Below are 25917 nucleotides of genomic sequence, written 5' to 3'. Positions count from 1 at the left end.
CCCTTATACCGCAACATATGCACGTCACAGAGGGCACCAGAGCCGGTCCGCTACGGATAAACTTCTGGCACCAGTGCACGTGGCGAGCACACACACCTACAATGGAATGGACATGAGCAAGCACTTGAATAGTTTTTTGTTTTGGGGATATTTTTTGTTTTTGGACATTCTTAGGATGCAAGTCAGTCAGCCATGGACAGACATCCAGGGCTGGCAGGTTGGCCACGACAGCTGTTGCTCTGGACCTCACCTCACTTCTCTGGTCTGGGACGTCACCTGACTAATCTGGGCAGATCCCCACTCTCTCACCAGTCCTGGGCACAGCTAGCTAATGTCATCTTGTCATGCTGGCATAATTGGTCTCAGGATCAGGTCAAAAGCAAAGAGAGGAGAGATGAAAGATACTGAGGAAAGGAACACAAGGAAAGGGAAGACAGAGCAGGATCTCATAAGTATCACTCTGGGGTCCACCAGTAATGGTCAAGTTTCCCCACTGATGCATTGAGGGCTAAGTGTCATGACGACTGAGGCTCACCAGTGAAGGACAGAGTCTCTACAGTGAAGCAAAAGCTATTGGCCTTTCCTGAGGGAATCCTCCAGGAGTCAATTCCACCATTTTGATCACCAAAGTCTCTCTTTTTAAGGACCCCAAAGGCAGCAATGTGCAACATAGGTCATCACCTCATTTTTTTGTTCACCAATTAAGCCTAATTTCTGACACACCAATTTTGTTCCATTAATTTCCGATTCCATTCTCCTCTTATTTACAAATAACAACAACCTTCACAGTCTTTTAGTTATACCAGTAGCCCTTCTTGTATGTACTAATCCAGTCTGTCTTTCATTTGTACCTTTTTCTATCAACAGTTATGGTTATAGGTTATTGTAACATTTTAATGAAATTTCAGCCACTTTACAGCAATTAAGCTCAGAATTGGGGCAGGCTCCCTAGACCTCAAATATTGCAACAAGCCCCCACCCTGCTGAGCTGACATGGAGAACAAAGAAATCTGTTAGATAAAAGGGTTGCAAAAGGAGGATCCAGAACCAAATTGTGCCTCTGAGAGTCAGAAGCTGATTTCCTAAGCACTTTTCCTCTACCTAAATTCTCATCTACAGGGTAATATGCATATCTAACTACTACTTTCCAGGAGTCTAGAGTATTTCTGCAACACTTTATTTCAACAGATTTTTATACACCTTATGTACTTTATTGAAGTCTATTATTTCCCTATTAAGTGCCTGGTGATCGTGATTACCTTGGGATCCTCAAAGGCTTTATTTTTTTTAGCTATTACTATCATCATAGGTTTAGTCTAGGAACTACATTGAGGGAGGCAATGAAAGCTTGTTTGTATACATAAAGAATTTTCATGTATCATACACCCATAGGTTTGTTCAGTTTCTTTTGGATGAAACAGCCTCAAAAGGTCAGAAGAACATACACATCTTTTCTTATAAGCTACAAAATTAAATTCTCTGCAATTTTTCAGACTGATCCAAGACTATACATCAATCATCAACACTGCAAGATGTAACCAAAGCTCTTATTCATTGAACTTAAAGAACTATAAGTAAACAAAACTAAACAGGATAACATTGTTAAAAGGAAGATCATGACTCAGGCTGATTAAATTATGATAATTCTTGCCTGAGGCAATTCCCTTTGACAGTGATTTTAACAGCAAGACATGACTGACTTAAAAGTCATTAAATGATCTAAGGAGAAAAATAAAGATATTAATATTTGTTCTTGAAAATGAATTCAAACTGTAATGAAAATGGTCTTCTCACCTTTCGAGGATGAATCTAGAAGTTTTATATTTATATGATAATAGTAATAACTAAGAAAAGATAAAGCCATTGAGGATCCCATGGTAATCACGATCACCAGGCACTTAATATGAAAATAATCAACTTCAATAAAGTACATAAGGAAAAATGTGTTGTAATTGAGCACTGCAGAAACACTCAGACTCCTGGAAAGTAGTAGTTGACCTGACAGCAAGTGTGAAAAATCAGGATGGGGTGGGGCGTAATAGTAGCCTATATAAGAAAAAGACCCAAAAACCGGGACTGTCCCTAAAAAACTGGGACATCTGGTCACCCTAGAAAGTAGTGACATGAAGTCCCTCCAGTCTGGACTTAGGGGAGGGGCTTAGGCAAAATATGTGATCACATAATTAAAGACTGTATTATAATGCACACATGCAAATGAGCCAAATTAAGGTTGTACTGGCAACCTTAATTCTGGCATTTCCTAATTTTTGAATGATTGCCTTGGCAACCTTATGCTCTTATTTTTTGTATGTAATTTATAGTTTTTTAAACTTAAAACTGAAAAAAAAAACCACCCGCAGAAGTTAATCATGTGGACCATACTGACTGCCCAGATGGGTCACCAGCAGGACCTTTAAATCCCACAATTCTCTATCATTTTAACTAGTGGAGTAGCAGATAGCAGTAGAAGGCTGTTATCTTCTGCATGGACCTGCCACTTGAAGGGGATGGGGAGAGAGACAGTTTGCCAGTGGGTTTCACAGCTATTTCTAGATAGCAGAGGAATGCGGAGACTCAGGAATAATGAGTTCAATTCAAGATTTGGTGGGAGAATGTGCTCTAGTGATTATGGAACCTTTTACCCTTTTATTCTGCAGCCTCTTGCATCAGAGAACTTAGCTGCCAAACTCTATCAAGTCTCTATTTAGAATAAGTGCCCTGAAATTTTTCAGAGAGTCTAGTAACTAAGCCAGATTTGGGCAAACTATCACAAATGTAAAAGGCATGCTAACACTTCGCCCCTGCCAAAATTTCAACTCCTTGTTCTAAAGCATGGAAGGCACTAGAGCTTCTCAACAAAATGCACATAAGAATATTTTTCCACGAGCAAAACATTTTCCCCTAACCTCATTCTCAAAAACATTTAAAATCATTTTAGTTGAAACATCCCCCCAAAAGTTTTGCCTAAAAGTCTGGCAAAGGTATAGGACCCTGTTTTCAGTTGGTTGCAACACAAAGTGTTGGGTGAGCTTAACAACAGGAGTTGTTACCTGTGCAGCCTATAATGGCTTAAGAGACACAAACTTGAAAAAAATCACATTTCTGTCTGAAAACTTTTGTACTCATAAATAACACCCAAAATTACTATAATTGAAAGTTAGGACATTTCCCTGTTTTTTTCACATTATGTATTTGATAACACTTTGTGCACGGTCAGTTTTGCTGTTCCCCTGCATTGTCAATTTCTCCCTTGCTGAAAAGGCCCTTATAAACATCAGAGAGCATAAAAAACCTTAAAAACAGTTTTCCCCACCAAAATTCAGGACATACATTTAAAGGGTGCTTTAGCAAATATGGGATAATTTTCTGAAACTAGTGAAAGCAAACAAAACTGAGCTGACTCTTATTGTAGAACAAGTGAGGGTCTTTGAAAATTGACTTTGATATTAAAATAACATCTGAATTAATTTAAAGGCCAGTGACATAAATAAAATGTAAGTGCAAACTTTCCATCTCACTTGTATCCAAAGCATTTTTAAATGCTACACTATAATGCATTTAAATTAAAAAAAAACAACAAAAAAAAAACAAGATTTCTGAGATGAATAATTTGGTCTTTACTTACATTAATATCCTAACAAAGGAAATCCTTGGATGCTACTAAATTTTAAGCTTTTCAATACATGCAAATAAAAACTTTACCTTTTCTGGAGGGCTCAAAAACTCATCTTTAATTTTACGCATGTCTTTAAGAGTTATTTTGGCAGTGTTGCCAAAGTCAACGTATTTAACTTCAACTTCTTGATGCCCTGGCAGTCCTTCAGAAAACATTACAATTTCAGGTACACAAATCAGAAGTTGTTGACATTGTAACTATCATCAGGTATATACTAAACATCAATGGTCAGAATTTCAAAGACAGATGTACGCATACATTGTGTGTGCATAAAATACACATTCTGAAACAGTTTAGATCCAAAATCAGCAAAGCTGCTACAGCCTTTAACAGCCAGCCAAATTTCCCCCAAATCCAGAAAAATCACTGGGTAAAGTAAAATGTTAACAGTTGGTCCTAATACCAGCCTCTCATATTTCTTATGTATGGGGTAGGCCAGGCATGTGGTTGAAACACACTGCTCAGGTAATTCCTCACTAGCAGATGGCCCTTTGGGGATCATATCAGTGCCTAGCACAGTGGGGTCCTGGTTCACGACTAGATCTCCTAGGTTCTATGGTAATATAAATAAATAAATAGTAGCTGAAATGTAATTCAGATCAGCCTCAAACAATGACAAGGGGACAAACTGGCCACCAGCTGCTCCAACTATCAGAGCACTGCAACCACAGTTTTTTTGTGGCTCTTCTGTATCTGCTACACCCAGAGACTGGGCACTGCAGAAAATTGGGCTCTGTATATAGTGACAGTTATGATTATGTTTGTTATTGAAATTCTACTGTATATGTGTATAGATGGAACAAAAACATTTATAATACCTTATAATATGTAAAACAAATTAATAGCAAATTAGCAAAACAAAAGAAAGTAATATCAAACATAGTTTATAGGTTTCTAAAGTTGACTTTTAGTATTGACTTTTAGTTTATTACTAACTTTTGCAGCAGTAAAAGTGACTATTACTTATTATTCAAGTTCTGACCAAATGCCACTTCCAATTATTTGACTGAACACCACAATTAGATAACCAGTAACTAACATACTTACCAGTAACTTTTGCTCTGTACCAAACTCCATCTTCAAACTTCGCTATACAGGCTTGGCCTTCAACAGGACAGAGAATTTCCAGATTTTCTCCATCATCATTTTTATATACTTCCTCAATTTTCTTCAGGAGAACTAAAAAGTCCAGACTTTTTATCTAAAAGAATGAAACAAACAAACAAACCAACCAATACTACAGTAACTTACTCATCAGAATAAGCCACAGACATTCAGAGTGTTTTGGGACTTTTGGCATTCAATTCCAAAAGAGAGTTTGAGCTCAAAGGCCACAAAAGGCAATGACTGTCACAAAGGGTGCAAGTGTACTAACCAATGGTCCAGTTTTTGAATACTGCCCTGTTTAAATCTACTATCAAAGGAGATTTTGTAGGCTATTCTCTAATACCACGGTTTGTGTGATGCACTTAATTGATGTGGACACAGAAATACAAAAACATACCATAGTATGCTTAAATAGAGACCAAAACTTTATTAAAAACAATTAACCAATAGAAATCTACTATCTAAACTACTCAGCAGGGATGTTCCAGTGAGGATTTCATCTAGGAACCAATGGCCCTAGGCTCTACAAACCTACAAGTGGGTATGAGGTTAATGCCCCCTCTACATCCTTCAGGCCCACCCAAGGCTTCTGGCTGGAAGCCAGAGTCCCAAATTGTTCTCCTCCTCCATGCAGGGGGTAGGAAAGATGAAGGGAGCCACGCATCGCACTGCGCCATTATACCTCCTACTATGCAATGTTGTGTTCTTGAGCCCACTGCGTTACACGGATTTCACTTTGGACCCTTTTTAAACCCACCAACTGCATGGAACTCACCAAAGTTGCGACAAATGTAATTTAAACCCTAAGGCCAGACCTCCAGGATGCCAGATAGAAGGTGAAAAAAACCCAAACAATAGTTTGCCAATTTTGTCAAAAAGGAAAAATCCTTTCCAGACCTCAAACAAAATTTGGGTGATCAGCTTAGCTTCTTGGATTGTAAGAGACCTAGCTCATTAGACAACGGTGGGGGAAGGTGAACTGGAACAGACCAAAATGGCTACTTGCCAGCAGCAAACAGAAGCACCCCCTCAAGTAGGCAAGAGCCAACCAGTCAACCCATCATGAACCCTGCTGTCCAAGGGCAGCAGGAGTGTGTGGAATAGGCTCCAGTACCCAGATAATGTGAAATATCCACCCTCCTTCCCCATACTATGGGGAAGAGAGGGAATGAGAAAGCAGCAACACCTCCCCACTCTCCCATTCACACATGCCACAGGCCATGGGGGGGAGGGGGAGAAGAGAGCAAGCCAGGAGAAGCACGTACAGCATTGCCCCAGCAGCTCCTGCTTGAGATCCCCTTATCCCCCACTTGGGTGGGAGGGAAGGAGAGAAGGGGTGACTCCATTGCTCGTGATCCATCAAAAAGACACCTCGGCTAACAAGATGAGGTTTTTATGAACTTGGTATGGTGCCACAATGAATATTTCCTCATTTCCCTCTTTAATATTTATTATTATTTAGGGTCAGAATCCCATTGTGATAGACACTGTACATATACCTAGAAAGTTTCTATATTATAGGTGGGGATAAGAAAACTAACTAGAACTTTATTTTTTCAGGGTGAAGGGGTAGCAACTGATTATTAGAAGTCTAATATCTTGTTTGGTGGCTTAATGTTTTATTGTTTGGTTATTTAAAGCCCAGAAATTTTAATCAATATTTTAATTAAATATACAGTATTTCTAAATACTTACCAACTGAAGGTAGAAATCACTAGGACTATTGATGTGACAAACTACAATGGAGACTTCTGTCATTTCTTGTGGCAATGCAGGTGGACAATATTGCAGTGCCATATTATTTTCCGGTTGACTAGGAAGCTGTGATCGAAACCTAAGGAGAATAACGGTTGTGAATAAATTCTGTCAAAGCCAGTTGTGGATGAATGGCATCTTTGTGTGAAATTTTCTATGAAAGGCCTAATGGACCTTTTATTAAAAAAACTCAGTAACCATCTGGATTGGCTAGTAATTTCATGGGTTGTTAGCTGTTACAGTACTGCCTCATATGAGCAGCTGTTGAACTTTGCTGTTTGTAGTGCTGTGCAGCCAATTTCCTCTTTTCCAATAACAGTGAGCTTCCCCAAAAGTAAGACATACTGTGGGGTATATGTGATTGCTGCTTCTTTAAAGCTTTCCAAACTAGCTTTTAGTCATTGTTTTTAGGCAACAGTGTGTGTTTATATTATTTAAATGGGTTAGAAGCGAAAGGCTTGCCTTTACTACTTAGAATAAAACACTGTTCCTTTAAAATGTTTCCTTTCCCTTGTTTATTAAGAGGGAATTACTGCTGCAGCAAGGTATTTGTGGGAATAGTGGATAAGGCATCTTCCCTTTATCTTCCCCTCTCTAATCCCTTTTTCTTTTAAAAAAAAAATCCTTATTTTAATGACCACTAAACATTCACAAAGAAAAACAAAACCAGAAAAACTTCAAGGTTGCCAAACTCACAGTGATATATTTTAGCTATTGTGTCAATTTGTGTTATGAATGAACAAAAATGATTTGAAAGCTTAGAAATAATTTTTCTTAAGGTCTAAGTCTGACAACTCTGCTTTGCCTCTTTTTGTGTTGCAATTAGAACCCAGTTATCCAAATGAGGTTTTGTGCCAGCAAAATGGATACATGTGAATGTAATCATTCCTGGGTGAAAAAATTTTGGAAGCTATTTATAACTGCAGAAACAAACCATGCTAGCACTACTAGTAAGGGTACAATTTATAGAATGTAAACTAGATTCTTTTAATTTTATTTGTATATTTTTTATAAATATAAATGCTTCAAGTCCTTTTAAGATGACACATACCTTGCTAACTCTGTAAAAACTAAAGCATCCTTAAGAGACACTGGCACGTCACTCCTTATTTTATTAACTGGCGGTTTCTTCAGATCTACAATGAGCACACCATCCTCTTCTCTGAATACTTTCATTATAACAGCTTTATTATTTACCATTCTCAAAAATTCTGTCTTAACTTCTTCCCCCCAACCTTCATTCTGTTTGGGGGAAAAATAAGTGTTCTTAAGGATCATAAAAACAAAAAACCATCACACTCAGAATGAAATCCTGACTCCATTGAAGTTAGTTGCAAAACTCTCAATGACATCAATGGAGCCAGGATGTCACACTCAGTACCTAAACATTAAAAAGACCTGTTAGACCATCGAATCCTGTCAAGGTTCCTTCCCCACTCTGAACACTAGGGTACAGATGCGGGGATCCGCATGAAAGACCCCTTAAGCTTATTTTTACCAGCTTAGGTTAAAAACGTTCCCAAGGCACAAACTTTGCCTCGTTCTTGAACAGTATGCTGCCACCACAAGCGCTTTAACAAAAAACCGGGGAAAAGGACCACTTGGAGTTCCTCTTCCCCCAGCAATCCCCCCAAGCCCTTACACCCCCTTTCCTGGAGAGGCTTGAGAATAAACAAGTTGAGCACAGACCAGCTTGGGTTTCTTAGGACACTAAGAACCCAATCAGATTATTAAAAACCAAAACTTTATTAGGAGAACAAAACAAAGATAAAAGAAACACTCTGTAAGATTAGAATGGAAGATAATCTCACAGGCAGTCAGATTCAAAATGTAGAGAATCCCTCTAGGCAAAACCTTAAGTACAAAAAGACACAAACAGGAATACACATTCCATCCAGCACAGCGAACGTACAAGCCAAAACAAAGAAAACCTAACACATTTTCTAGCTAGATTACTTACTAACTTTACAGGAGTTGGAGGCTTGCATCCTTGATCTGTTCTCAGCAAAGGTATCATACAGACAGACAAAAGCCTTTCCCCCCCACTCCAGATTTGAAAGTATTTTGCTCCTCACTGGTCATTTTGGGTCAGGTGCCAGCGAGATTACCTTAACTTCTTAACCCTTTACAGGTGAAAGGATTTTGCCTCTGGCCAGGAGGGATTTTATAGCTCTGTATTCAGAAAGGTGGCTACCCTTCCCTTTATATTTATGACAAATCCATAACCTTGGCAGCGCAGAATTGCGCTCTATGGTATATTTTCTAGTGTTTCTTTTCAGGCCTAGTTTTAAATGGCTTCAGCAATGGTCTTTTCATCACTTCCTTTTGTAGATTACTTCCCATCATAAGATTTCACCATTTGATTTTTCCTGATAGTCAAATTAAAATTCTCACTTTCTTAATTTCATCTCATTACTTATAATTTTGCCCTCTTGAACCACCATAAACTTATTTGTCTCCTTCTTTGGAATTTACTTGCAGACTGTTTGGTACCCAGTAGTCATAGTTTGACCAAACTATGTTTTTTAATCTCTTGCCTTTCTTCAGGCAATCCCTCCAATCTGTTTCCACAGTTTCTTAGTACTGTTATTAAACACTTAAAAAAAACCCAAAAACAGTGTAGAACCATTAAATAGAATTTAAAAACACTATAAATAGGCAATTTTTATTAATAAATGGAAGAGAATATATAATTGTAGGAACAGGAATAATATTTGTGGGGCTTACATTGTTGTGCTCATGGAACCCTCACAAAAATAGTGTATATTGTGAGACTATCCCAATGATCAAAAACATTAGATAATAAGTCAGATTTTTAGTGTTTGTATAAATAGCACCAGCAGTGTGATAAGTGTTTGAGCACGTGAAATTAAAGGATTATGGGCAAAGATTTGGTCCCAGCTCAACACAGTGAGTCTCTAAAGTATACCATAGAAATGTACCCATCTTAGAAGAGACTGCTAGAAAGCTGTGACATCCTGTAAGAAAAAGAGGGTTAACTGAGTAACCCTTTGCAGTAACTGAGGTTCTTCAAGATGGGTGTCCCTGTGGGCACTCCACTTCAGGTGAATGTGTGCCTCTGCACCTTTGATTGGAGAATTTCAGCAACAGTGCTTGTCTGGGTTGTGCATATGCTCTCCCCGTCTCACGCCATTGTTGGCACCTATGTAGAACCATGCAACCAGACCCCCCACATGGTTCCTTCTCTACTGTAGAGTCCGTAGACTTAACCCTGAAGTATAGGGGAGGGCACAGGCGCCGACTTCTGCTTCCGCCGGTGGGTGCCTGACCCCTCTCTGCCCCCACACCAACTTCACCCCTGCCCCACCCCCATTCCAACCCCTTCCCCAAAGTCCCCGCCCCAACTCCGCTCCCTCCCTGCCCCATTCCAACTCCTTCCCCAAATCCCTGCCCCAGCCCTGCCTCCTCCCCTGAGCATGCCACATTCCTGCTCCTCCCACTCCCTCCCAGCACACCACCAAACCACTGTTTGGTGGCGGGAAGTGTTGAGAGGTAGGCAGAGGAGCGGGGACGCGACATGCTTGGGGGCAGGTGCGGGTGGAGCTTGGATGCTGGTGGGTGCAGAGCACCCACTAATTTTTCCCTATGGGTCCTCCAGCCCCAGAGCACCCACAGAGTTGGCACCTATGGGGGAGAGGGGTGGGTAGTGGAACAGTCACAGGGACACCCATCTAGAAGAACTTCAGTTACCGCACAGAGTGAGTAACCTTCTCTTCTCTTTCAAGGAACGCGCCTCTGGGTGCTCCATTTCAGATGGCTGTCGAGCAGTGCCCCTCAGTGGATGTGGAAGGGGCTTCGGAGTTGTATGAGTAAGTGATAACACAGTAAGTCCTAACAAAACATCTGATCCTGAACTCTGGTCAATCGCGTAGCGTTCTGCAAACATGTGTGGATGCCCAGGTGGCTGCATTATATATGTCTGTAATCGGTATATTGTTTAGAAAGGCTACTGAAGTTGATAAGGATCTGGGGGAGTAGGTTCGGATCCCTGCTGGGGTTGTATACCCTTCTGTTGCAATAAAAGTGGATGCACCCAGAAATCCATTTAGATAGCCTGTATTTGGAAATCGCTGAACCTTTAGATAGTTCAGAAGTTGAAATAAAAAGCCTTGATGACTTTCTGAAAAGCTTAGTCCTGTCAAGATAGAATGCTAGTGTGTGTCTGACATCTAGCATGTATAGTGCCAAGTCCCGTGTGGAAAAAATTAGGAGAGAGGTATTGGTTGATTCCAATGGAAAGGTGGTGGTATTCTGGGTAAAAATTTGGATGAGGTCTTAGGGTGACCCTGTCCTTAAAAAAGTTGGTATATGGTGGGTGTGCTATGAGAACCGCTAGCTCTCCCACTTGGTGGACAGACGTAATAGCAACTAAGATAGCTACTTTTGTCAGCTGTAAGAGAGAGTATGTTGCTAATGGTTCGAATGAGGCCCCAGTAAGGCAGTGTAGTACCAAGTTCAAGTCCCAAGGTGGGGTAGGTACATGTATTTCAGGGTAGACATTTCTGAAACCCTTAAGAATGCATTTGGTGATAGCATGTGCAAATATGGATATCCTGTCCACCCTGTAGTGAAAAACGGTAACTGCTGCAAAGTGTACTCTGACTGAGCTAAGTAATAGGCCAGACTTTTTTAGTTCCTATACTGTATGTATTCTAATATCATTAGTAAGGGGGCGGTAAGGGCCCTGGCTTGTTTTGACACGATATGTTGAATCTCTTCCATTTATGCAGGTATTATGTATGGATGTCCTTCTGCTGTTTAATAATATGTCCTTCACCTGTTCCGAGCAGGTCAGTTCATCATGATGGAACCATATGGAAGCCATGCTCTCAGATGAAGCCTCTCCAGGTTCAGGTGGTAAATCTGTCCAGCATCCTGTGATAGAAGGTTCTGCAGAAGTGGAAGAATGCACAGTGTACATGCTGCCATCCTCAACAGCTACGACTACCAAGTTTGTCTTGGCCACGTGGGAGCGACCAAGATGACTCTGGCCTTGTCGGTTCATATTTTGTGTATTAAACTCGATAGCATGGGGATAGGGGGAAATGTGTATAGCACAGGCACGTCCCGTTTGAGGAGACGCATCCCCCAGGGATCAGAACCCCATCCCTGCTCTTGAGCAGAATTTGAGGCATTTGTAGTTCTGGGAGGTCACAAAGAGGTCTATGGATGGGTGACCCCAGTGTCTGAATACGTTCTGTAGGACTGTGATGCTCAGCTCCCACTCATGGTCCTGAGAGAATTATCTGCTCAATGTATCCACTATCATGTTTTGACATCCTGGGAGATACGAGACTGATATGCTGACATTGTGCTGGATACACTGTAGTTTCATGGCTTTGATGCATAAGAAGTGTGATCTTGCCCCTCCCCGTCAGTTTATATAAGACACACAGACAATGTTATCTGTTTACCCTTCTGGACTTGTTTCTGATCAAGGGCAGGAAGTGCAAACACGCGTTGCAAACTGAACATAGTTCTAGGTTTATATACACAACAGTGTCTCTGAAGGTGACTATCTGCCCTGAATTGTATGGTGCTGTGAGCAAGCCCCATAGCCTATCGAGGAGGCGGCTGTGGTATCATTGAAGGTGGAGTCTGTGTGAAAGGGACTCCCACACACACATTGTGGGGTTGAGTCCCCCAGTGCAGAGTCTTTGACTTTGAGTGGCATGGCAAGGTGCTTGCTCAGGCTGTATCTGTGTGAAATGTAAACGGTTCTTAGCCAACGCTGAACGCAGTGCATTGTGAAGCTTTGCGTGTCGTACCACAAATGCTGTTACAACCATACAGCCTAATAGTTGGAAGCAGGTCCATGCCGATATCTGTGGTCTGTTCAGTACTGTTGAGATCATACTGACTATAGTGATGAATCTGGTCGGTAGCAGTGATGCTTTGGCCTCCAGAGTGTCGTGATGGGCCCCGATGAAGTCCAGTTTCTGCATGGGTGTCAGTGTTGATTTTTGTATGTTTATTTGTATTGCCAGCCATGAAAATAGGGAGAGTGTCCCATGAGTAAGGCTTCTTCCCGGGTGGGAGCTTTTAGTAGGCAATCACCCAGATAGGGAAATATCACCCCCTGCTTGCAGAGGTGTGCTGCCACTACTACAAGAATTTTGGAGAACACTTGTGGTGCTGCCAAAAGACTGAAAAGGTAAAACTTTATATTGATAATGTTTTGTCCCCAGAGTAAATCTGAGGAACTTCCTGTGAGCAGGATGTATGGTTATGTGAAAATGGACATCTTGGAGGTCGAGGGCCAAGAACGCGTACCCCTCTTCCAGTGCTGATATTATCGTTGCTAATGTGGCCATCCTGAACCATTGGACCCTTATGAATTTGTTGAGTTTCCTGAGGTCTAGAATAGGTCTCCATCCTCCGTTCTTCTTCTGTGTTAAGTAGTGGGAATAAAACCCTTTCCCTCTGTGTTGTGATGGTACTGGTTCCATGGCGCCCAAACATAATAGGTGGTTTACTTCTTGCCATAGAAGTTGTTCTTGAGAAGGGTCCATGAAGAGGGCTAGGGAGGGAGTGTGGGTAGAGTGGGATGGAGGTGAATGGTATCAAATAACCCATGTTGATTATTTCTGAAACCCATTTGTCCGTGGTGATGGATTGCCATGCCGAGTAAGAGGGATCAAACAGCATCCAAAACGGGAGGGTCTGTGATGGTTTCAGCACTGAGGAATGGGGGAGGTCTCTTGGGCCCTCGACCAAACCCTCAAAATTGTTGTTTTGCAAAGGGTTGTTGGGATGCCAATGATTGAGTCAGAGGTGGTCGACACCTTGTAGGTTTCTGTGCCTTTGCGTGTTGTATTGCCTCTGTTGTTGGGCAAATGGGACAGATCTTGTAGGCTGGGTGGAATAGTATTTCCCCTGTTTTTTTCTTGGTGCAGGCATGTATATCCAAGGGAACAAAGGGTTACGCGAGAGTCTAAGTTGTGAAGGGACTTGTCAGTCTTTGTGGCAAACAACTTCTGACCATCAAAGGGGAGATCCTCCATAGTGGACTGTACCACCCTTGGGAAGCCAGACAAGTGAAGCCATGAAGCCCAGCGCAGAACTATGGCAATAGCTATGGAATGTGCTGCCATGTCTGCCGCATCTAAAGATGCCTGTAAAGCAATTTTGACTATTAGATGGCCCTCCGCGATGATAGCTTTATACTGGTCTCCTTTGTGCTCTGGTATGTGGTCAATGAAGTCTGTCAGTTGAAATAATGTGTGGTCGTATTTCATCATCAGTGCAGCAGAACTGACAATCGGGAATTTAAGACTGGCTGATGAGTAGGCCTTGCGGCCAAAGAGATCAAACCATTTCCACTCTATTGTACAGAGTGGATCTGTATTGGTGTTGTCTGCCTTATTGATTGACACCATCAACCACTAAGGAATTTGGTTCAGGGTGAGAAAATAAGAAATATTACATCCCCTTTGAGGGGCTGTAGTATTTTTTATCTGCTCTCTTGCAAGTGGGCATTATTATTGCCATAGTCCGCCAATATGTTTTTAGCCAGCTCCATAAGTGCTTTGTTCACTGGATGCACAATCTTTGATGAAACTAATGTTTGGAGAATGTCCAGTAATTTATGTTTGGACTCTGAAATCTCCTCTACGGGGATCTCTAGTGATTCAGACATTCTTTTGAAGAGCTCCTGGAAACGTCTGAAGTCATCTGCAGTTATGGGTGGTGGAGGAATTATGGTCTCGTTTGATGAACAGAAGGAAATGTTGGTTGCTAGTGTAGTTTCCTGTTCCAGAGCCTCTTCCTGTTCTTCAAAAGTTTCCTCAAGGGGCTCTGATGGTACAGCCACTGAGGGCGATGGGGAAGTTCTAAACTCTTTTCTATAGGTCCTCAGGGGCCTAGGTTAATGTCTCCTGTATGCTCCGTAAAGATCCCAGTAGGGCCACTGCAAGGGGAATGGCATAGGTGGTAGCATCCATTGGTGCCTATACCATGCCTGGTTGTCAGCTGAACAGGTGGACCTAGTGCTGTGCTAGTTTGAATTGGAAAGGAGTGGTGTGATGAATAAGCACCTTCTTCCTCCTCATCTTCACTGGAAAATGGAGAGGCCAGAAGTGAGGTGGGTTGGCATGGTACCATGTATATCGAAACGTACCAAAAAATGGAGACGCTTGTGTTGATGAGACAAAAACCAGTCTTTGTGATATAGGAACTGGTATGGTAACTAATGGTTTTGATGCCGGGCTGGTCGACGCTGATAGTGCCATTGTAATTGCAGAAAGAAAAGGAGTACTTGTGGCACCTTAGAGACTAACCAATTTATCTGAGCATAAGCTTTCGTGAGCTACAGCTCACTTCATCGGATGCAGGCGCTGGTGCTGACATCTGAGTGCTTTGTGCTATGGGAGCAGGAGGTGGTGCCACAGTCTACGTAGAGTGCACTGGTGCCACATATTTAAATGGCTCTATTGGTACCATGACAGAGGAGGTAAACTTCTGGTTGCCTCTCGACTCCGAGCCTGCCCACTTAAGGTCATTGGCTCTGTCAGTATACATGGTACCGGAGGATCCCAGTGTCTCGTACGTACTCAGCCACAGTGCTGTCTGTGCTGAGGACACAGAAGGAGCCAGAGACTGTTTCTTTTTTGGTAGCTCTTTAAGAGGGGAAGTTGGTGCCTTTTTCCTCACTCCTTTTCAGAGGAGTGATCCTTCCTCTGTGAGGAGGGTGAAGGCTGTCAGAAGGGGTCGTTGGAGAACTTTGTCCAGAGGGAGTCTGCTGTCCAGGGTCAGATGCCAGGCACAGTGACTTCTCCATTATGATAAGTTTAAGTCGTAGGTCCCTGTCTTTTCTGGCATGAGCCTTTAAGTTGCCGCAGTGAGAGCATTTTTGAGGGATGTGTCCCCCACTGCGGCACTGAGAGTGTCTGCGATTGGGATCACCTCCCAGCAAGAAAAGCAATGTTTGAAGCCTGGCGAACTGGGAATGGCTCAAATTGTAGTGGGTCTGCCTTAAAGATGGACACACACTATTCTAAGGGGTAATAAAGAGGGAAAGAATTTTTTTCCTTAATAAAAAGAAACAGGGAGAAAGGGTTAACTAAATCTAATTAGAGGATTAAAAAGTCTATGCTAACAATAAAGACTATCAATTTTAACACTACTGGGAGCTCTGTCTGAGGCAGAGGATGGGTGAGAAGGAACTCGGGGGGTCTGGTCAGGCGGCGCTGATAGCGGTGTGCAACGGGAAGAGTGACCCAGATGAGCAGTGCTGCAGAAATTCTCTGATATGCGGGGAGCACGTTCACTTGAAGTGGAGCACCCACAGGGACACTCCTCGAAGAACTGTAAAACTTTGGCACCAAGCAAGGTCTTAGATCAGTATATCACTTCAATTTAAATCAATGTAAGCTGCATTTCGGAATCTAGGGCACAATATGACCCAAGAAGTTGAGAAGTTAATAAAAATTTGTCACATGCTAAATGTAATACTTTAATATTAGATTACAATTTCTTTTTTCTGAGCCCAATGCTGGTAGCAGCCATCTTTACAGAAAGTGATGTAATCTGTAATAGCTCCAAGTGAGAGCTCACCACCAAAAAAGAAAAGTTAACCTTCTACGGGTGGCATCTGACACAGATGATGAAAATGAACATGCGTCAGTCCACGCTCCTTTAGATCGTTATCAAGCAGAACCCATCATCACCATGGAGACATGTTCTCTGGAATGGTGGTTGAAGCATTAAGGGACATATGAATCTTTAGTGCATCTGGCATGTAAATATCTTGCAACGCCAGGTACAACACTGCCATGCGAACACCTGTTCTCACTTTCAGGTGACATTGTAAACAAGAAACAGGCAGCATTATCTCCTGCAAATTGTAACCAACTTTGTTCGTCTGAGTGATTGGTTCACCAAGAAGTAGAACTGAGTGGACATGTAAGCTTTAACATTTTACACTTTTATTTTTGAATGCAGTCTTTGTTGTACATAATTCTACATTTGTAAGTTCAACTTCATGATACAGTACTTGTATGAGGTGAACTGAAAAATACATTTTTTTGTTTTTTACAGTGCAAATATTTGTAATAAAAATAAAGTGAACACTATACTTTGTATTCTGTGTTGTAACTGAAATTAATATATTTGAAAATATAGTAAACAGCCAAAAATATTTTAAATAAATGGCATTCTATTGTTTAACATCGTGATTAATTTTTTTAATTGCTTGACAGCCTTACTTTCTACATTTGACAGCATTTTTGGTATAATCACTTTCCCTGCACAGTCCTGCTCTCCTCTTTGTGTGGGTTTCTTTCCCTTTGTGTGTGAAACATTTAAAAAAAACAAAAAAAAACACAATGGAAAGTGTGGTTCTAAAACCTCAATAATTGGTAGATGTACTCAAAAGCAGGTTGGACCTTTTGGGAGCATTTTTAGGTCAACTATGCCCCTTCAATTTTGAAGGGAAATGTTTAGTTTAAATTATACTCTGTTCTTTTTGATTAAGCCATTATTAAAGCAACTGAGATCTCACATTGACTGTAAGTCACAAATAATATCAGCAAGATCAGAACACCAGGCTTTGAAACAATGCAACTATAAACCATTAAAAAAATTCAGTTCGTTTATGGTAACAGGTCTTTTTGCCATCTCATATTTATTTATTTAACTCTTGGAATGAGCAAAATCAGTGGTTTTCCCTTCACAGTTCTAAGCCTGTGTGTTTCTAGTTTGAAGATTTAGGCAAGCAGAGGAGATCATTTCAATAATTTAGACTTGCAAGTTAATTGTTACCACTTATTTTATCAGTGTAATATGAGCTGAAATGTCTACCATTTAAGGTTGTCTACAGTGATATCCCTAGAAATGTATGGATATATTATTTCAACATCTCTGTCCACATAGGAACATTGCACAAGTGAGGCTAACTTATGTCCTTTTTTTAAGGAACAAGTGTTAGTAAGAAGTGGGGAGAGTTGGACAGAAGAAAGCATGCAAGACTATTTTAAAAGCTGAGCAGCACCAGGTTTTTGGTAAAAAAGGAAAACAATCAGATATTTATGAAACTATTCTAAAAGAGGACTGTTCTATACCATTCCCTATTTGGTTGAATTTTGAAAAAAGACAGACATGCCCCTGGCCCAACTTATCAGACAACGAATTCTATATTTCTCTTTTTTGGAATGTGAGAAAAGGACATCTCCAGAACAACCCCCAAACCAGTGAAGTATAAATCTTTTACTGTAATATATCCTTTAAAACATTATTTTTAAGAAATGCCAATTGCTGTGTAAACTATCATTACATACATAGTTTGGAAAATAACCATGTCATAAATAGAAAGGAAAGGGTAAACCCCTTTAAAATCCCTCCTGGCCAGAGAAAAAAATCCTCTCACCTGTAAAGGGTTAAGAAGCTAAAGGTAACCTCACTGGCACCCGACCAAAATGACCAATGAGGAGACAAGATACTTTCAAAAGCTGGGAGGAGGGAGAGAAACAAAGGGTCTGTGTGTCTGTCTATATTCTGTCTTTGCCGGGGTTAGACCAGGAATGGAGTCTTAGAACTTTTAGTAAGTAATCTAGCTAGGTACGTGTTAGATTATGATTTCTTTAAATGGCTGAGAAAAGAACTGTGCTGAATAGAATAACTATTTCTGTCTGTGTATCTTTTTTGTAACTTAAGGTTTTGCCTAGAGGGGTTCTCTATGTTTTGAATCTAATTACCCTGTAAGGGATCTACCATCCTGATTTTACAGGGGGGACTTCTTTATTTCTATTTACTTCTATTTTTATTAAAAGTCTTCTTGTAAGAAAACTGAATGCTTTTTCATTGTTCTCAGATCCAAGGGTTTGGGTCTGTGGTCACCCTATGCAAATTGGTGAGGCTTTTTATCCAACATTTCCCAGGAAAGGGGGGGTGCAATGTTGGGAGGATTGTTCATTGTTCTTAAGATCCAAGGGTCTGGGTCTGTAGTCACCTAGGCAAATTGGTGAGGCTTTTTACCAAACCTTGTCCAGGAAGTGGGGTGCAAGGTTTTGGGAAGTATTTTGGGGGGAAAGACGTGTCCAAACAGCTCTTCCCCTGTAACCAGTATTAGTTTGGTGGTGGTAGCGGCCAATCCAAGGACAAAGGGTGGAATATTTTGTACCTTGGGGAAGTTTTGACCTAAGCTGGTAAAGATAAGCTTAGGAGGTTTTTCATGCAGGTCCCCACATCTGTACCCTAGAGTTCAGAGTGGGGGAGGAACCTTGACAAACCACAAGCCTATCTTTTTAATATATAACTTGATAGAACTGCTGTATACCTCTGAATTCTCCTTGTGGTTTTTTTGGGGTATTTGGAGAGTCACGAAAATAGGACTAATTTTAACTTCCATAATAAAAAACCTGAATGAAATTCTCTCTTAAACAGTACAAACAACACTTACTTACTGAGTTTTTGGGAACTATGTCCTTCAGCGAGCACTGCACTGCTAACGGAGGAATATCTCTGAGCTGCGCCTCTATACATGGATCAGGCTTCCTTATAAACACACACAAGTCATTTACCACTAAGTTCTGTGGAACAACTTGTTCTGGCCTCACCACAGGGACACCACCAATCCTAGTGGGAATATAAACAAACAATGATAGTACAAAAATGCAGCGTAGTCTGGGAGCATCTGTAATTCCGTGAGCAGTTAATGATAGAAAAATAAGAGAGGTTTCATTTGATTCATAAAAATCTACAGAATCATAATTTCAATGGTGTCATCCTATAGGGCATGACAGCGAGAACTTGCTCTCCCTTTCCCCCCAGCTCCTAACTCCAAGTCCTCTGGTTGGGGGAAATTTTGATAATACAGCGTTGTTGGAAATGAGTCACGTTGGGTATCATTCGAAAGCCCTCGCTCCCACAAACATGACAAACCTAGAACAATTATGTAGCTATATATTTTAGAAAATGTTTAAAAATCCGCTTTTTAAAATTATACTTTAGCACACGCATGTCAAACATACACCCCCCAAAGTTAAATTGTGGCCTTCAACTGGTGGTACTGTTTTATCAGTTAATGCTCAGAACATGATACTGGATACATTTTGGGATGATGCGGTGATTCACGAAGACGGTTGAGTCTTTGTTGCTCTTTATTTAACCCGTCAGGACTGTTAATTGGAATTTGCACCTGACAGTACTATAAGACTTTGTGAAATATTTCTTCCTTTAGATTCAGCCAATCATTCTGCAATGATTACTTGGTACACCTCGCTGAAAAAAAAAAAAGAGGTATAGAAAAGTCTGACTCTGACATACGGGAGGAATTTCAAAAGGAAACTGGGTTATTTAAAGGTTGCTAGTTCCCCTCTGTGCACTTGGCTCAGACAAAGCTCTAGAATACAAAAAACAGATCAAAGTCATTGGGGGGTTGATGGCATCAGACAGCATCCAAATGATCTTTCCTGGTATTTCCTGGCAACCCCAGAACTCCTGGATTGTCAAACTAAATATTAAGCATGAATGGAATGACTTCCCCAGAAGCAACCAAGCACCCCGTAGACTAATTAGGTGCTGTTAAATGCCAAGGGGCCACTTTAAAGCTACAGGATGAGCTTAGTCACAAGGGCAACCCATCAGAATATGACAGACTGGAGCTCATTAATATCACGATGGAAGTAGTCTTCAGTGATGATACCTAAAAAAGTGTCAGTTGAATGGATATGTTGGGTCATGACTTGTATGAAGCCCTCAAAAAGAATTATCCAAGGCTGTGTCAATCTATGGGCTCCAATCAAGAAGAGACTAAAATGTACTCAAATGCAAAGTAAGTCAGCATGAAGGTGGCAGGGACTATTACACAGCTATCCAGACAGGTCACTGTTTGCTCATCTCCTCATTGTCTTCAGATCTCAGCGTGATGTTGATCTATGTGAGACTTTGGGAAATATGAGTTCTCCATGGTATCATGATTGATGTTTGAATGCATTGGAAGAATGTCAGTGTGCCGGGAGAAAAGAAAACTAACGACTATCTTGTATAGTCTTCCTAAGCCAGCACCTACTGACAATGTGACCAGTACAGGGCTTTCAGTGTAGCAATCGTAGATAGTGTGGCTGAGGTACAAGCCCGCAACAAACCAGAAACTCTTAACACCTTCAAAAATTTAGCTCAACACTTAATTATAAGGGTATAGAGAAAATAGTGGACTTATGATGACCTAGCATTTGACATATTTACAGAGGAATCAATATCAGAAAGAAGAAACTCCATGGTACTGCACCTGTCCAACATAAAATCATTGACTTTACAAACATCCGTAAAGTCACAGTGAAAAAACTATGGTCACATAGTTGCATGAAGGATGAGTTAACCCTATACCTTCCAGGAAACATGCTCCAGCATGCAAAGAATTGCTCAAAGAATTCTTTTGTCACATAGCATAATGAAGTTGCTCCCTCACATTAAATGGAGTTTCTTCGTAGTTCACATGAAAAGACTGACACTAAAATTATCTCGCATGCCATCAATGGCAGAGACAGAGGCGCTACTAAACTCTGGATTTTTTGCATAAGAGATGTATGTTCTAGTGCTCTCTAGAAGATACTACCCAAGCCTTCTGCAAGACTCCATTTTTGTGCCTGTTGCTGGGGAACAGAATTCATGTATATTCCTCAGAGATGTGTTCCTATCACCTGGACTATTAAAAACCACCACACTTGTCAGGTTTCTACGTCTTTTCAGGATGTGACGCTACTGGCTGGCTGGAAAAATCAAATTACCTTACTGGAAGGCATTTGATTCAGCAGCTGAAGACTCTCTCCTCACTCTGAAGGTGCTCAGAACTGATGAGGTCACAAATGCACTGTATGCATTCATGTGCTGAGTCTATCATTTGAAGACAAACATTACAACAACACTTGCAGAGATACACTGGTGGATATTTTCCAAGAAGCAGACAAATGGAGAAAAACTGCCACTGACAAAGGGTGCATTTATACCTCCTATCAAGAGGGCAAATTATCAAGCAACGGAATGGCTCCAGGATGACTGAACACATCCAAAACACTCCCCTAACTGGCATGGATAGGATGGACTGATCACACCAGTTGTGTGTGAAATACCATTTGCTCCCAAATCAATCCTTTAGTTAATCAAACAGTTGTGTGCAAAGAGCAAATGCTCACCACCCTGCAAATGTTTGGCTAGCAGTCTGCTTTGTACGGAGATATGCGTGGACGAAGATCAGTGTGACAACGTGTCTAGCAATGGTGCCCTAAACAGAGACAACACTGATAACTGATGAATAAATGTTTTCAGTCCTACATACCAAGGCCAACTTCCTTAGGATTACCAAAGATCTACATCTTTTTGTAAGCAATGCAACCTATGTTAAAATATAATTTTTAAAAAGCTGATTTTAAAACATTTTCTTGAATATGTACCCACTTAACTGTTCTAGGTTTGTCACGTTTGGCATCATTGTGTTAATGGGAAAAAGGGCTTTTGAATGATACCCAACTTGACCCATTTCCAACAATACAATTATCCCCACTAGAGGAGCTGGGCAGGATGACACCACTGGAAATCTGATCCTGTAGATTTTTTACAAATCAAATGATACCTCCCCCTTACCTTTCTATTGCTAACATGCCCATGGAATAATATTTTACATTATGCTTTCAGATAGCATATTATTTCTTAAAAAAAGTTTTAATTTGATGATCAGTATAAAGTAGTATGTTTTTTATATTATAAAAAGAACTGGGTCTTAATTTAAGTCCATTTTGAATGAACATTTTTTTAAAAAAAATTCCAAGGACTGGGGTCAAATTACTGTTTATTTACAGAAAGAAACTGTCCTTACAGCCAAGTCAAAATACTGTGAAAGCACAAGCAATTCTGTAACATGTATTCATTTTACAGATAGGAAAGTTTAGGCAGAGAAGTTAACTGACTTCATAAGAAAAGGAGGACTTTTGGCACCTTAGAGACTAACCAATTTATTTGAGCATAAGCTTTCGTGAGCTACAGCTCACTTCATCGGATGCATTCAGTGGAAAATACAGCGTGGAGATTTATATACACAGAGAACATGAAACAATGGGTGTTACCTTTTGTAGTGATAATCAAGGTGGGCCATTTCCAGCAGTTGACAAGAATGTCTGAGGAACACGAGGGGGGGGGGGGGGGAGTGGGCGGATAGATGATAAACAGATTACAGACCTAAAAGTGGCAATTCAACAAAAAAAACTTCAAAAACAGACTCCAATGAGAGACTGCTGAATTGGAATTAATCTGCAAACTGGATACAATTAACTTAGGCTTGAATAAAGACTGGGAGTGGATGGGTCATTCCACAAAGTAAAAAGAAAAGGAGTACTTGTGGCACCTTAGAGACTCCTTTTCTTTTTGCGAATACAGACTAACAGGGCTGCTGCTATGAAATCTGTCATTCACAAAGTAAAACTATTTCCCCATGTTTATTCCCCCCGCTGTCCCTCAGATATTCTTGTCAACTGCTGGAAATGGCCCACCTTGATTATCACTACAAAAGGTTTCCCCTGCCCACCCCCCTCGCTGGTAATAGCTCACCTTACCTGATCACTCATTACAGCGTGTATGGTAACACCCACTGTTTCATGTTCTCTGTGTATATAAATCTCCCTACTGTACTTTCCACTGAATGCATCCGATGGAGAGCTGTCGCTCACAAAAGCTTATGCTCAAATAAATTTGTTAGTCTCTAAGGTGCCACAAGTCCTCCTTTTCTTTTTGCGGATACAGAGTAACACGGCTGCTACTCTGAAGCCTGACTTCATAAGGTCACTCAGCTACTGCAACAGCAAGCATTAAAAAAAACACTCAGAAATCCTACTGTGCCTACACTTCCCCACAAAAACAGTTCAGAGATTAGGGAAAATAGTCTTTTTTTAAAACATGGGGGTCATCTTAATACACTGACAGAAATCAAACAAGCAAAATTCAATTTGACTTCATTGGCACAAGATATTAAAACGTTGCCAAAGTATGAAAAAAGGTATATAGAATATGCTCATGACAGAGTTATATGCTTTTCGAGGTTTGATGCCATTAGAAAAAGCAGTGTAAAAAGCTCCAGCATCACTCAAAAAGTTAGTTCTCCCAATTCATTCTTAAGACCTGTAAAACCACAATTCCTCCTATCTAGCCTGTTAGTGACAAATTTATTTTACAATTGTGAGAAATACAGTATTGCAAGCTTCAAATGTTTAAAAACCAAGAGTCAACCCCTCAAAACCATTAGACTGGTTTACAAATCTTTAAAAAACAAAACAAACAAAAACCACACCACATTTTAGGTTCCTTTTATTTACCTTTTGATTTGACCCATAGGATGCACTTCATCACATTTTCAAACTTCTCTCTATAACCATGAGGACTAGAAACCATTTTTTTAAATGAAAGCCAAGATTCTCATGCAGTCATGATTACAGGAGTGCTTTTAGAAAGACACCAAATATCACGATATTCGCAATAAAGCTGCAATAGGTGGCAACATGGAAATGTATCTTGTTCAGACACTGAATTTTCAAAGTCTGCAATTTTAAACATTCATGTCTTGTACCGTAACTTAGATGTATTTCCTCAGAGGTTAATGTATATAATATTTGTGTGCATGGCTATATGCAAGTCACAGAGCACTCATTTGTGTATTTGGTTATTAATTTGTGAAAAAGGTAGTTTTATTCATTTTCATAGTACATACTCCTATCAGAAACCAACAGCTGAAATGCCACAGTTTGGGACAAGAGGCTATTTTTATCCACAAAGACATAGATGTAGTTATGATACGATAATCATACCATGAACCAACTAAAACTTCAGAATTCCCAAAGTCTTCCATGAATACTTGCATCATTGCAACATCATGAATTTTGTATTTTGTTGAACCACAGGGTTTTTCCTTATTTTTACTTTCCAGGGGAATTAACTCAGTGATAGTTCCACGGCACCACATTCCATTTTCTTTACTGTTGATAAAGATTCTTGCACCTAAATAAAGATTAAAAAAACACTACAATTTTAAACCAACTAAATCCATGACTTAAATATCTTAGTTTAGAAGCTATTGTCATTACATTTTAGTACATCCTGCCATGGTTTACATTTTACCATATAGCTAGTTCAGGCCTTATCAGTCTGAGCAGAGTGGAAGAATTACTTCTCACGTCTTGCTTACAACACTCCTGCTAATATATCCCAGAACAATATTCCCTTTTTTTCAGCCATAGTATTTAACTGTTGGTTCATTTAATCTGGGATCCACTATAACCCCCGGATCTTTTTCTGCAGTACTCCTTTCTAGGCAATCCTTTCCCATTTTGTATTTCTAGTTTCCCTTTTATATCTGTCAGGGATCATAACAGACCATGGAAAATGGAGGTTACTTACCTATAACTGGAGGCTCTTCAAGATGTGCAGTCCATTTTCAGTATTCCACGCATGGATATACATGTGTTCCCTGTGCCTGAGATAGGAAATTTGTAGCAAGCAGTATCCACTGGTCTGTGCCTGCATGGTTTTTTGCACATGTGGATAACCAAGAGTACAAGGGGCAGTGCGGACGAACATTTCTCCTGTAACATCCAGGTACAGAAACACCTCCACTTAACTAGGTAGCATTTTCTGGCGGAGAAATTTCTATTGTGGTTAAGAATACTTTGAACAGCCTCTGAACATGAGTGCTCCAGGTCTGAGTTCTGTCCAAATACCAGGCCGTATGATAAAGAGGGTCTAGGTTGGAATGTCTGATTTTGCGGTTAACTCAGAACATCTCTGGGAAGGAGGATGGACTGACATTCAGAAGGGATCCAGAAATCAGAACTGTTTGGATCAATTGGGTGTAATGAGTATGACCAGGGCCCTGTCCTGATGAATCTTCTGAAAAACCTAAGGAAGTAGTGGAATGGGAGGAGAGGCATACCTCACATGGTCCATCCAGGGAAGAAGAAGGGCATCACCACTGGAGCAGTGACCTAATGATGCTGTGGAGCAGTACAAACTGAATTTCTTGTTTGTCTCTGAGGCAAAGAGATCGCAAGATGGCTTTCTCCACTGAGCCAATACGTCATTCAGAGGAGAGCTGTATATTTTTCACTTGTAGTGTCTGGAGAACTACCTGCTAAGACTGCACACAAGAGAGTTCTGCCCACCTGTTAGGTATGTTGCTGAGAGCATGATGCGGTTTCTGAAGCAAAAATTGCATAAAATTGACTGCCTCAATATAGAGAGGAAGATGAACTCGATTCTGCAGCCACAGTGGATTATTTCTAGTACCCACTTGCCTGTTATCACCCTTCAGTTGTGGGCGAAGTGGACATCAAAACTTTGGGGGCAGTAGGAGACAGCATCAATAGAGGTAAAGTGGTTTG

General features: G+C 40.6%; 1 protein-coding gene across 1 annotated transcript in view; it reads right to left on the bottom strand.

The window, feature by feature from the left end:
- Positions 1-25917, bottom strand: part of RNF17 (ring finger protein 17) — a 200654-nt gene that overhangs the window by 100596 nt on the left and 74141 nt on the right. Inside the window, exons 16-21 of the mRNA XM_077805985.1 lie at positions 24349-24538; positions 18961-19132; positions 7590-7780; positions 6479-6617; positions 4724-4877; positions 3703-3818 (exon numbers count right to left, since the gene is read on the bottom strand). Coding sequence (XP_077662111.1) covers positions 3703-3818; positions 4724-4877; positions 6479-6617; positions 7590-7780; positions 18961-19132; positions 24349-24538 — 962 coding nt within the window. The remainder of the gene's footprint in view (positions 1-3702; positions 3819-4723; positions 4878-6478; positions 6618-7589; positions 7781-18960; positions 19133-24348; positions 24539-25917) is intronic.

Source organism: Eretmochelys imbricata, chromosome 1, assembly GCF_965152235.1.
Source record: "Eretmochelys imbricata isolate rEreImb1 chromosome 1, rEreImb1.hap1, whole genome shotgun sequence".
NCBI lineage: Eukaryota > Metazoa > Chordata > Testudines > Cheloniidae > Eretmochelys > Eretmochelys imbricata.
This window is presented reverse-complemented; position numbering and strand designations above follow the sequence as displayed.